Source organism: Rhinolophus ferrumequinum, chromosome 12, assembly GCF_004115265.2.
Source record: "Rhinolophus ferrumequinum isolate MPI-CBG mRhiFer1 chromosome 12, mRhiFer1_v1.p, whole genome shotgun sequence".
NCBI classification, from domain to species: Eukaryota; Metazoa; Chordata; class Mammalia; order Chiroptera; family Rhinolophidae; genus Rhinolophus; species Rhinolophus ferrumequinum.
Genome location: NC_046295.1, coordinates 81,824,085 through 81,835,882, shown reverse-complemented (window position 1 = coordinate 81,835,882; position 11,798 = coordinate 81,824,085). Strand labels below are relative to the sequence as shown.

General features: G+C 53.5%; 1 protein-coding gene across 1 annotated transcript; it reads left to right on the top strand.

Annotated features, from left to right (window-relative positions):
* The first annotated feature begins 258 nt into the window (after window positions 1–258).
* On the top strand, window positions 259–7,100 carry LOC117031588 (ficolin-1-like). The gene is given in 10 exon segments (XM_033122061.1): window positions 259–358; window positions 2,018–2,131; window positions 2,735–2,788; window positions 3,167–3,202; window positions 4,133–4,165; window positions 4,565–4,692; window positions 5,172–5,301; window positions 6,151–6,285; window positions 6,855–6,933; window positions 6,935–7,100. Coding segments are annotated over 10 exon segments (975 nt in total).
* The last annotated feature ends 4,698 nt before the right edge of the window (window positions 7,101–11,798 follow it).

Here is an 11,798-nt window from a genome sequence, read left to right as displayed (position 1 = left end):
GGGATTTGAAAGGGGGGCTTGGACGCTCGGCTTTCCTTGAGCCACAAACAAAGGAGGCCCTTTCTGCCAGAGTCCTGGGAGCAGGGCGTCCTCGCTGGGGGAAGGGAGCCTGATTCAGCGGGCGTTTTGCTGGGGCCCAGCGGAAAGGAAACACCCAGTTTGTGCACCCCAAGAGCATATAGGAAGTGGCTGTCCCCGCAGGACTCGAGAAACAGGCCCAGGCTCGGGCTGGCTTCGCCTGCCCTAGGACTGGAGGACATGGAGCTGAGCCCTGACCCTGGCCCTGGGCCCACTGGCCATCTCTTCTTCTTCCTGTGCCTCAAGACCCCAGCTAGCCAGGCTGCCGACACCTGCCCAGGTGAGATGGACCTGAGCGCTCTGGTCCCTGAAAGCTGGTAACTACCTGCTCATTGACCACTGAGAGGGTCTTCTCCACACGTCTTCCTCTGAGGACACTCAGCAGCCTGGCTTTATCCCCAGGCGGGAAGACGGTGGCCCAAGGTCACACAGGTCAGAGGGAGAGGGCACAGGGACTCACAGAATCTGTCTGACTCTCAAGCCTGTGATTCGCCCCATGGAGCTTCACAGCCGGGAATCAATTCTGTCACTGGGAAGAGAACAGTGGGCTTCCTGGAGAGGCACCTGTCAGGCAGGGTCTCAGCTCCCGCTCCCCACATAAGACCGCAGGACATGGTGAGACCAAAAAGGAACACCCACGGAGCCATAGATAGGGGAGTCACACCAGTATATTCTCGCTGGCAGCTGGGTTGGAGACACAGGAAGCAGGAGCCACACGCTCCACAATCCATGCTTGCTAACCCCACTTGCTAGCTGCAGTCCGCGGTCTGTTTCTCTGCCAACCAACCAACCAACCAACCAACAGCGTAACCACAGCAGTTGTACCACTGGCTAATGGCTAACTGGTTACAGCTGACGGCCATCTACTACCTGAGCCAGCACCTTTCCACGTGAGGTCGAGAGCCTGGAAACTGCTCTCTGGGACTCTGTCCCCACAGCGCCCTAAAATTCTCTAATCCAGGGACTTCCACACTTAGTGGGGACGTTGTTAATGCAGACTTCTGGTCCCCACGCCAGAGAGGGTTTCAGCAGACTCGGGGGGAAAAGGGAGTGTGGTTTCCCTCCCGGTCCAGGGGTCCGTGGGGGCATGGGGCCCACAGCTGGTGAGAGGCTGCTACTGACGGCAGACCACCCCCCAAGTTGATGAGCTACATTGAGGCCATTCTCCACAGTGCCTTCTGGCCTCTCCAGTGAGCAGAGTAGAGAAAGGAGATGCACTGAAAACCAGCAGCAGCTGGGGCCCCACTGGGGCACGGCGTATTTCCGTATTCACTAAGTTGTCTCTTAGACGGGTGTTTTGGTTTTGTAGTCAACACACTGAAACTCTGAGAAGTAAATGAATCTCTGGTCCCGGTTCTGCCGGACGGATTTCCTCTGAGTCCTAGGATCAAACACGTCCCCTCTCCAGGGACCTACACAGACCCCTTTCAGCTGAGGAAGCCCCTGGTCACGTGCCTAAGGATTGCGGGTGACAATGCTACATTGACCCAAATGCCCCAAGTCTTAAAAATGTTTATTGTTATTATTTATTGAAAGTATCCGCTGTTTACGAATTTCTTTCTAAACACCATGATTTATACTAAGGTTTTTTAAATGTGCATCATCCAGGCTAACCCCCCCAAGCCTCAGTCTTATCCCCACTGGCAGCCGAGGGGACAGAGCCCAGAGGGGCTGAGTGATTCGCCCGAGGACACACAGCGCTGAGGAGCTGGGTTCCCCAGGGAAGGAAGGACTCCAAGGGCTCTGCCTGTGTCACTCCCACCGCCCAGTGTCCACCAGAGGCAGGAAAACCTCACTTGCAGGCTGCCCCTCATTTGGCGACTGCCATCAGCCCGGGCCTGAGGTCACCTCGGTGGCAGATGCCCTCAGATGGGGCAGCCTGTTTCCAGCTGTCCAGGGCCCTCACGTCAGCACTGACTGGCCCTTTGTGTCTCTGCAGAGGTGAAGCTGCTGGGTCTGGAGGGCTCCGACAAGCTCTCCATTCTCCGGGGCTGCCCGGGGCTGCCCGGGGCCACAGGGCCCAAGGGAGAGGCGGGCACCGCAGGAGGGAGAGGTATGTGCAGGGTGAGGGGGGGGGGCCCTGAGCTCTTGCCCTGTTAGAGCCATGTCAGAGTTGGGCAGTGGCCCTGCGGTCTCAGGTGGGAGCTTGGGTCTTGCCCTGCTCAGAGCCAGCGTCCACCCGGGGGTCTGACACTCCCTTAGTTGGGAGCCAGTCTCTTAATCACCTATCGAGCTCTGTGTGTGCTTTGGCAAGAAATAGTGTTGACCCGCCCCTGCTCTATGTGGACGTGGCAGGACCCTAACTCTATGTCCCTCTGTAGTGTCACCTGAGCTCTGGGGCTGAAAGTTTCCAGGTACAGACTTCCGATGGGGACACTGAAGCCATAGAAATTAGGCAAAGTCCCCAGGTTCCCTCGGTGTGGGGCAAAGCTGGGACTCGGGCCCCCAGTTCCCTGGGATAAGCTCCTAGTCTCCAGGTCGTGGCCTCCGACGGGACCCCTGTGAGGATGGGGTCCAGGCACCCTCCCTCTCATTCTGCAGGGTCCAACCTGGGGGGCCACAGCCACAAAAATAACCAGGAGCAGCGACTCCCAGCCTGGGGATTCGGGTCCTGGGTCTGGGAGCTGGGCTCAGTGATGTGTGTTGGAATTTGCAGGAGAACGAGGTCCCTCCGGAGTCCCTGGGAAGGCAGGACCGCCAGGGCCCAAAGGTAACAACCTGATGGAGAGGAGAGACCCCCAGCCTGGCAAGAGAGAGAGAGGAGAGGGCACTTCTGGGCTGTGACAGGCATCGTTTCCAGGGAGCCAGACCCTGCCCTCCGGGACGCTCGGCTCAACCTCGGGCTGGGTTGGTGTCAGAGCCCCTGAGGGAGCCAGGGCAGGATCCTGACCTTGGCCCAGACTGACCCCTGGCCCTGAAGGAACATGTGGGTGTCTGTGTGCCCCACCAGCTGTCCCCTGCCCCGACCTCACTCCAGCTGAGGGAGGGGTTTGGGGACAAGACAAGCCCTTCTCTGGCTGACCAGGCGTTCGGGCATGAGCTGTGCCATCTCCCCGCATGGGCTGTGCTGACCCTTCTCTCTCCATAGGAGACCGAGGAGAGAAGGGCGCGCGTGGAGAGAAAGGTAAGCCCGTCCCAACGTCCCGAGGGGGTGACTCGCCGACTCTGAATAGACAGGGGTACCCAGGGTGTGGAGCATGGGCCCTGGGGTGGGAGACCAACCCCTCCCTCTACTGGGGAGGTTTCTGGAGGGGAGTGGGTTGGGGGTCCACACACCTGCCCAAGCCTGTCCCAGCCCCACCTCTCCTGTCACAGCCCTGGACGCCTGAGCTGGGGGCCCTCTCCTGTCCTCTCCTGGATTCTGTCCCTGCACCTGCAGTAAATCAGGGCAATGTTTAAAATGCAAAGTTGGCCAGAAGTGGCCAACACACAATTAACAACAAGCTCTGGTCACAGAAGATGTGCAAATATAGAATATATACCTTTAAATATATCAAGGAATATCCTAACTATGTATATCAGTGTTACATATTTATATGCTATGTCTACTCGTATTTATAATTTATCAAATATAAAATACTTTCCTGATATATTTTCTTGCAAAATATCCCCAAAATCAGAGACACGTGATCCGGGAAATGCAACCCTGGACCCTCCTCCTATAACGTGAGAAGGATCGCGCTGCAGAGGTCCAGGTTCCACCGGACGTTGTGTCTAAATGTAGAAAATCCCCACATAGCAGCCTCCCATCCCATGGCCACAGACAAGGCAGGCCGTTCAGAGACGTGGGGGGCGGAGGGGGACCCTCCCTTTGGCACAGGGCAGCTGAAGGGAGTGGCCAGTTAATAAACACTCAGTGACTCCGTTTCTCTCAGGAGCACAGGAAGAGCCACGGCCCTCCGGGTAGCCAGGACAGTGTGGGTTTTTCTGGGGTGTAGTAATCACCACCATGTAGGAAAGATCTAGAAAGTGCCTCTATCTTCTGCTCCATGTTTGAGGACAGGACCCTGAAGATCCCACCTTTAACGTGTGTTTGCCTGTCTCTCCCCTGCAGGAGAATCTTGGGAGCCTGAGCAATGTCACACAGGTGGGTGACAGGCCCCGGTGCCCCCCAGCAGACCCAGAGGCTGTCTCTGTCCCTTCCTGTGCACTAGCCCATTACAGGGCCAGGCTCAGCCCAGGACACCCGGCAGCTGCCTTCAGAAGGACCGGAATGACATTCCTGTCTCATGCCCTGACAACGTTAGCGCGTACTCCAAAGGCCCGGACCTGGGGACCAAGGTGGGGGCAGTCCTGGGAGGCGGGGACGGCCAGCAGTCTGGGCTCGGCCGTCACAGCCTGGTGGGCCGGTCGGGTGCTCTGTCCCAGGCCTCGAGTCCTCTGCGGCCCACGCACAGGCCTGCTGGCCTTGCCCCCTCCTCCTCGCCCCTCCGGCCTCTGCCCTGCCCCGCACACCCTGTCATCCACTTCCCGGTTCTGTTCCCAGGACCTCGGACCTGCAAGGAACTACTCACGAGGGGACACTTTCTGAGCGGCTGGCACACCATCTACCTGCCTGACTGCCGGCCCCTGACTGTGCTGTGTGACATGGACACGGAAGGCGGGGGCTGGACCGTGAGTGTCGAGGGGTCGGGGACGGTCGTGTGGTCCTCGGGCAGAGGTGGCCGTCCTGGGAATCCCACAGACCAGGTTCTAGCCGGTGGGAGGACACGGGCTCTGTGGCCTTTGTCAAACGCCCATCCCCCTCTGTCTCGGGCTGGGCCCCCCATTTCACTGAGGATGGGGACAACCAGAAATGTTGGTGGGGGTGAACCCATGTGGGAACGCATCCAGGCCGTGGAGGACGCCTGGAGGGAGCTGACCGCTTTCCAGCTGTGTGGCTCTGGGCTTTTTGCCTACCCTCTCTGAGCCTCCACTATCGCCTTAGTCACATGTGGGCATCCATCTGATCGCTCTGGGGTCTGTGGTGAGGCCCGCGTGGCCGTGCCTTGGCGCTCGGCTGCGATGCTCTGTTAACTCACAGCTGCTCCCACGTGTGCCCCCCACCCGTGCAGCCACAGCAGGCCCGTCTCCCGGCCCTTTCGCTCCCACAGGTGTTCCAGAGACGGAGTGACAGCTCCGTGGACTTCTATCGGGACTGGGCCGAGTATAAGCAGGGCTTTGGCAGTCAGCTGGGAGAGTTCTGGCTGGGGAACGACAACATCCATGCCCTGACCGCCCAGGGTAGGGCCAGTGCCGGGGGCTTTGGTGCTCGTGGGAACCCTGACCTTAGACCCGGGCCACCTGCAACAGGAGACCCCACTCCTTCCACCCACCCACCCACCCACAGGCGGTTAAGTCTGAGACCAGGAAATGTCACAACCATGACAAGCGAGGACGTGTGTTCTTTTAGACCGAATGTTAGAATGAGAGGAAGTTGGACTATTGGGGTGAAGACCCCTTCCAGTCTCACAACTAATTGTGCCCGAAAGTAGGAGGTGACCATGAGGCCATCAGGCTTGGGTTAGCCCTTCTCCCACTTCTGGCTGTTGGTCTTTCCCAGAAATTGGGACCTTAGGCCTCCCTTACCTCTCCCAGGTCGGTCGTGTGGCAGGCCCCACACAGCCACACTCACCCCAAGAGACGCAGGCTTCCCCCCAGTTCTCCACCACACGGTATCCGTTTCGTGGCTGGCCCTGAAGTAACTGAGAAATCGTAGTCCCACTAGCCCTTGGCAGCCTGGATGATACCTGCTTATGGGCTGCTAATTCTTGCAAAAGAAACTACAGTTTCTGGGCCTATAGTTTGTGGCTGAACAGCCATTGTGGGATAGTTTACACTTTCTCAGTAGAAAATTCCTTCATTCCATCAAATGAACACCGCCCGTGGCATTTCCGGCTTGGCGTGTGGAAGAGCAGGGAGGACACTCAGAAACAGGGGTCCTTCCAGCAACACGGGATTGCATATGTGCCCAGTGGAACTTTCCTGGATGCCAAGCTCAGACGTCCCTTAAGAATTTTCCCAGATGTCCCACCTCCCGTGCCTGGCGGCAGAGGGTCCCTTCTGCTGGGGCCTTAAACCTTTGCCCGACAGGCACCAGCGAGCTCCGTGTAGACCTCGTGGACTTTGAGGGAAATCGGCAATTTGCCAAATTCACGTCATTCAAGATGGCAGGCGAGGCAGAGAAGTACAAGCTGGTCCTGGGAGCCTTTGTGGAGGGCAGTGCTGGTACGTGTCCACGCCGGGCAGTGGCCTGGCCTCCGGAGGGTTAGGGAAGCAGCGAGAACCCTCAGTGTCCTGGCTCTGTCTCCCGTGGGCGACACTGGGCGGTGACTTAACCTCACCCCAGTTTCTTCATCCGTAGGTCAGGATGACATGCCAGCCCTAATTGTACCCGAGGACGATGTGACACATGCAGTAAAAAGTCCAAAAGGGGTGGTATTGTTGTTTACTACCGTCATGGGTGAAAACTGGGGAAGGATGACCATTTAGCCCCCCTCTGTGGGCCACCCGCCCACTCCGTGGTGCCCGCCGCTCTCCCCCGTGGGACGTAGGACTTCTCGGGCAGTGAGTGGTCCCCCCACCAAGTAAGAGGATGCCCGTTAGCCGGCAGGGACAGACCAGACGAGGGGATGCCGAGTCACCGTGTCAGCAGAGCCATGTGCACGGGGGTCGCATGGGTGGCGCCATGGGAGTTGTGCAGTGCACAGCACGCACACCTGGACCACTCTGGCTCGACCTAGGACCCAAGGCCTCCTAGACTGTGTGTAAAATGCCCCACTGTTTCTTCTGAGCAGGCAATTCCCTGACGTCCCACAACAACACTGCTTTCTCCACCAAAGACCAAGATAACGACAGAGTTGCTAAAAACTGCCGTGCAGTATCAGGGAGCCTGGTGGTATTACGACTGTCACGGGTCCAACTTCAACGGGTGCTACCTCGGGGGGTCCCACGAGAGCTTTGCAAATGGCATCAACTGGAAGTCGGGGAAAGGGTACAACTACAGTTACAAGGTGTCAGAGATGCAGGTGCGGCCCACCTAGGGCGGGCGGACCGGCGACCTGATTGCACGGCTTTGCACCCACCTGCACAGCAGCACCAGAAAGCTCCGCTCTGAGTACCCAGCCTAAGACAGTGCTTGCAGCGCCCCACTGCCCCTGTGCCTCCCACTCTGAAAAACCCGAAGTCAGGGCCCCATGTCTCCCATCAGCGTGTCCCAACGCATGCACGCACCCCACAGCTGCACCAGAAGGAAGAATGCTGTTTATAAAGTTGTTTGCTTTCTAACTGACAATGTTCTTAGGGTTTTTTTCCCGGTTTTAATTTGTGTGTCTTGAACACCAGTTGTTTTGTGCATTTGTCCCTAGTCTTTCTACAGCATGTGCTTCTTAACTTGCTAAGTCAGGGGCCCAAGAAGCAGATGAAATCACTGGTGTCCCAGGGGGTAGGTGGCTTTCCATGGGTGACTGGCCCAGCCTCGAGCTTCCTCCCTCAATGCTCTCCCTCACCCCAAAGCCTCCTGCTTCCCCTCCCGACTCATAGCGTCTTCACACATCTCTGAAAAGGTCACTGTGAGCCTAGAAAGCTCTCATAAAAAAGGGGAAAAGTTAACTGGGGACCCTTCTGCAACCAGTCAGGGCAGGGTGATGCTTTGGGCCAGCCGTCCCCTAGAAAAGCTGAACGCCCAGCACCAATCCAGGAGGAAGGTACAGCTGTGAGCTCAGCGACATGGGTCAGCTGGCCATCCATACCCAAAACACAGCATCAGGCCAACCTCACACAGCACAGCCTTACACTGGGCAGTTCTCAGCCTCTCAGCCCCAGGGGACATCGCTTCACTAGGACTTCAGAAGCCCCACGTTCGGCCACCTTAAAGGCAAGACCTTCTGTTTCTCAAAGGACCCGAGACAATGAAAGGAGTGACCGAGTCACTTAGCAAACACGCATCCATCAGCTTCCTGTTGCTGCCGCAACTTGTTACCACAAATTTAGAGGCTGAAAAGAACTGAGACGTGTTATTAAAAAGTTGGATGTCCAACGCGAGTATCAGTGGACTAGAAGCCGGTTGTCAGCAGGGCCGGCTCCTGGAGATTTTAAGGGACAATCTGTGTTCTTGCCTTTTCTAGCTCCCAGAGGCCACAGACATTCCTTGGCTTGTGGCCCCTTCCTGCCACTTCAAAGCTGGTAACATCAGCTGTGACCCTGCTGCCACGGTCACATCGCCCTCTGAGTAGAGGCAGGAAAGGCTGTCTGTTTAGAAGGGCTCATGGAGTAGGTCGGCACCTGATAATCCAGGGTTGTCTCCCATCTCAAGATCCTCTATTTAATCACATCTGCCACATCAGGTGACATAGTCACTTGTTCTGGGATCAGGGCAGGAAACCTTTGGCAGAATATTATTCTGCCTACCACAATCTATTGTTTTTTAAAGTACGGTCTCATATCCAGATTATTTAAGGAACTCCGACAGATTAATTAAAAAATTATAACAAATCAGTAAAAAGTAAGTAAGGGATTTTTATAGACACTTCACAAAAGATGATATCTACAGGACTAACATATTTATAAAAAGTTTCTCTATTTTATTAGTTCTCAGGAAAATGCAAATTATAACTAAAATGAGATACTACAACATACTTATCTGGATGGCGAAAATTAGGAAGACTGACAGCACCGGGTGTTGGTGACGTTCTCCAGCAGAATCCCATGTACTGCTGGTGGCAATGTTAACTGGTGCTACCAACTTGGAAAATAGTTTAACTGGTAGGGGAGGAGACCCTCCCATAACCTGGCAGGTCCACTTGTCGTGTGCACAGGGGGCGTGGCTTGGAACATTGACCTCCAGACGACCCACGACAGCCACACACTGGCTATAGCCACGATAGCCATCCACCCAAAAACCGTCAGGAAGAGGCTGGGTGGAATGCAGGGATCCCCAGGCCATGGCACTCCACATGGCAACACAAATGACACAGTGGCCACCACACACAGGGTGGGGGAACGAAGGAAGCCAGATTCAAGGGCGTGTGCCCTCCTGACCTTACTTCATATAGACTGGTTTTCAAAAGTGAAAACAACCGGTAGTATTTAGTACTTGTAGATACACACAAGGAAAAGAGAAAAGTGAATGAATTTGGGGGTGGACGGGGTGGTGACAGGGAACGGACACAGCCAGGCCTTCAGGGTGAGGGCAACCTGCTATTTCTCACAAGCGTGTTGGCTGTACGGTGATGAAAACTCCTTACGCTGCACTTTTCATTTGTACACGTCTGTGTACATGTTACACTCACAAGTTAAAACGAGTTTTAAAGAGAGTGGGTCCAGGAACGTGGGTTACGTGTGCATCTCGTCCTGACCTCCAGGGTCACTGACTCAGTAACTGTGAGGGGCCCTCCCTGCAGGCCACCTGGGGCTGACCCGATTCTCCTAGGTCCTGCCAGAGCCTCAGGTCGGAGGTCAAGTCTGTTGATTGGGATGGTACTTTTCTTCCTTAGTAGACGAGCGCAGAACTGGTTCATATAATAAAAGCCATAGAATTCTGACTTCTGCAGTGGAGACTCTGGACAGGCTTAATATTTCGTACTCTAATAATGGTTAAAGAATCTGGAGTATTGTCAGGAAAGTCCCACAAATCCCATCGTAACTGGGTAATGGACTTGGTCTCGCCCTGTCCCCTGGATGACTTTGGGCACTTAAGCCCAGTATTGGAGTATGTGCCTGACTTTGGGACCATTTCACTGCCAAGAGAAATTACTAGATTTCTAAAAATTTATTAGTACTGAGGTTTTGTGCAGTAGGCAATTGAAATGCCTGAGAAGGAATTTGAATATATTCTGCTTATTATTGCAATTTAAAGTGTCGAGGGTACTTAAAGAATGAAATGTACAGTCTTCGAAGGCCCTTAAAAGCTGACTATTAAGATTTGTAGGTCTTACAAATAGAAAACCAAGATCTGTGAGCCACACTTAAACGATTAGGAAAAGCTAAGCTTTGGAATGTGTAGCGTTCTGAAGCCAAACATGAAATTTAAAAAGCAAAATACACCTAGGAAGGGTCTTTTCTAAACACAAATGCCTCCTCAAACCCAAAACAGCAAAACTCAGTGATGGTTAGAACTGCTACCCGCTGGCATTTGGGGGCGGAAATAAAATAGGTGCCCTAGCTCAGATCCTTTTCTTCTTGGTCAGCGTCCATCCTGCCAGCGCCGTCTGTCCTCAGCGGGAATATGACCGCAAGGGGCTATGCCCAGTCACACAGCATGGCTTCAGTTCACCTTTGATTTCTTGGGTATTTTATTACCCCATTTTCTCCTCCATTGGGTTATAATTTGTACATTCATTTCCTATTGTTTGGTGTCTGTGCCTGAGATTGCAACATCCTTGACATTCTACAGCCTAAAACGAACGATTCCTTCCAGCACGTCACCAGCAAGAGCTTTCCTTTCTACCCTTTCAGCTCATTTACTCCCTCCCGCCTCTGTCATTGTCACACATGCACTTTATCCATGTGGTGAAAGCCTTCAAGACATTGGTGCCGGTACTGTTTGCTCAGTGGGCACTCACTTCCGCCTTTACCTGTCGCCCTTATTCCTCCTCCTTTTTCACTCTGGATCATTCTCTTGCTGCCTGACAAAGTCCCTTTCATTTCACTTTGTTTGTTTTACCTCGGTGTACAGGTGGTAAATTCTGCCTATTTTTGTTTTCTGAAAACATCTTTATTTTGCCTCACTCCCAAACAGTATTGTCACTGGGTATAAAATGCTAGGTTGACAGGTGTTTTCTTTCAGTCCTTAAACACGTCCATCCGGTATTTCTAGATTCCAGGATTTCTGCCCAAAATCTTGTCCTTGCTCTGCTGAAGGGAACGGGCTGATTATGAGATTTCTCTGGCTGATTATGAGATTTCCTGTCGGCCTTTAGAGGTTTTCTATAATGTGCCTGGAAGAGGTTTTCTTTGAATCTGGCCCTTCGCGCCTCTCTTTCAAATAGTCCAATTACACATATGAGCACTTTTCTTTTTTTAACCACGTCCCATGTCTCTCATGCTATTTTCTATATTTTTATTCTTTTTCTCCTCTCCACACTCAATCTGGATCTTGTTTATTGATCTGTATCCCTGTTCACTCATATAGCCCTTCGCCTTGCTAAGCTGTCACGCTCCGGCACAGCTTCTAAACCTCTCTTCTGATTGGCACAGGACCCCGGGCACAGATGCTCTCAAAGACCCTTCTCTGGGTTTCTACTTCTGCTAGGGTCTTATTCTGGTAATTCCTCACTCTTCTGATTGTCTTTAAGGTTTACAAAGAGCATCTCTGAACTTTGTTCAGCTTTTTTACTTGTTTCCAAAAGGAAGCTTGGTCCTGGGTATCTGATCCATCGATACTGGAAGTAGAAGCCCGTGTGTCCCGTTCTCTCTTCTGATTTTACTTATTTTTCCGCGTCTCCAGAGCTTGCACATTTAACACTTTTAAAACACTCCATTGAGGAAATGGTCATTCTCCTATTGTTGAACACGCATGTTTTTAATCAGTGCTCGTACCCAAGACTTTGCAATTAACACATTTACGTACAAAGCCTTTTCTGGTCTGTGGAATTTTCTCTAGAAATAAGTTCCCTAGTGAGCTTCCTGCCTCAAAGGGCATGACTTTTTCTTCAGGTAAGTGACACTGTATGGGAAAGACGAAAACTCTAACATCAAATCACCAAACAATTGATTCTAGGCATGAAAACAGCCACTGTAAT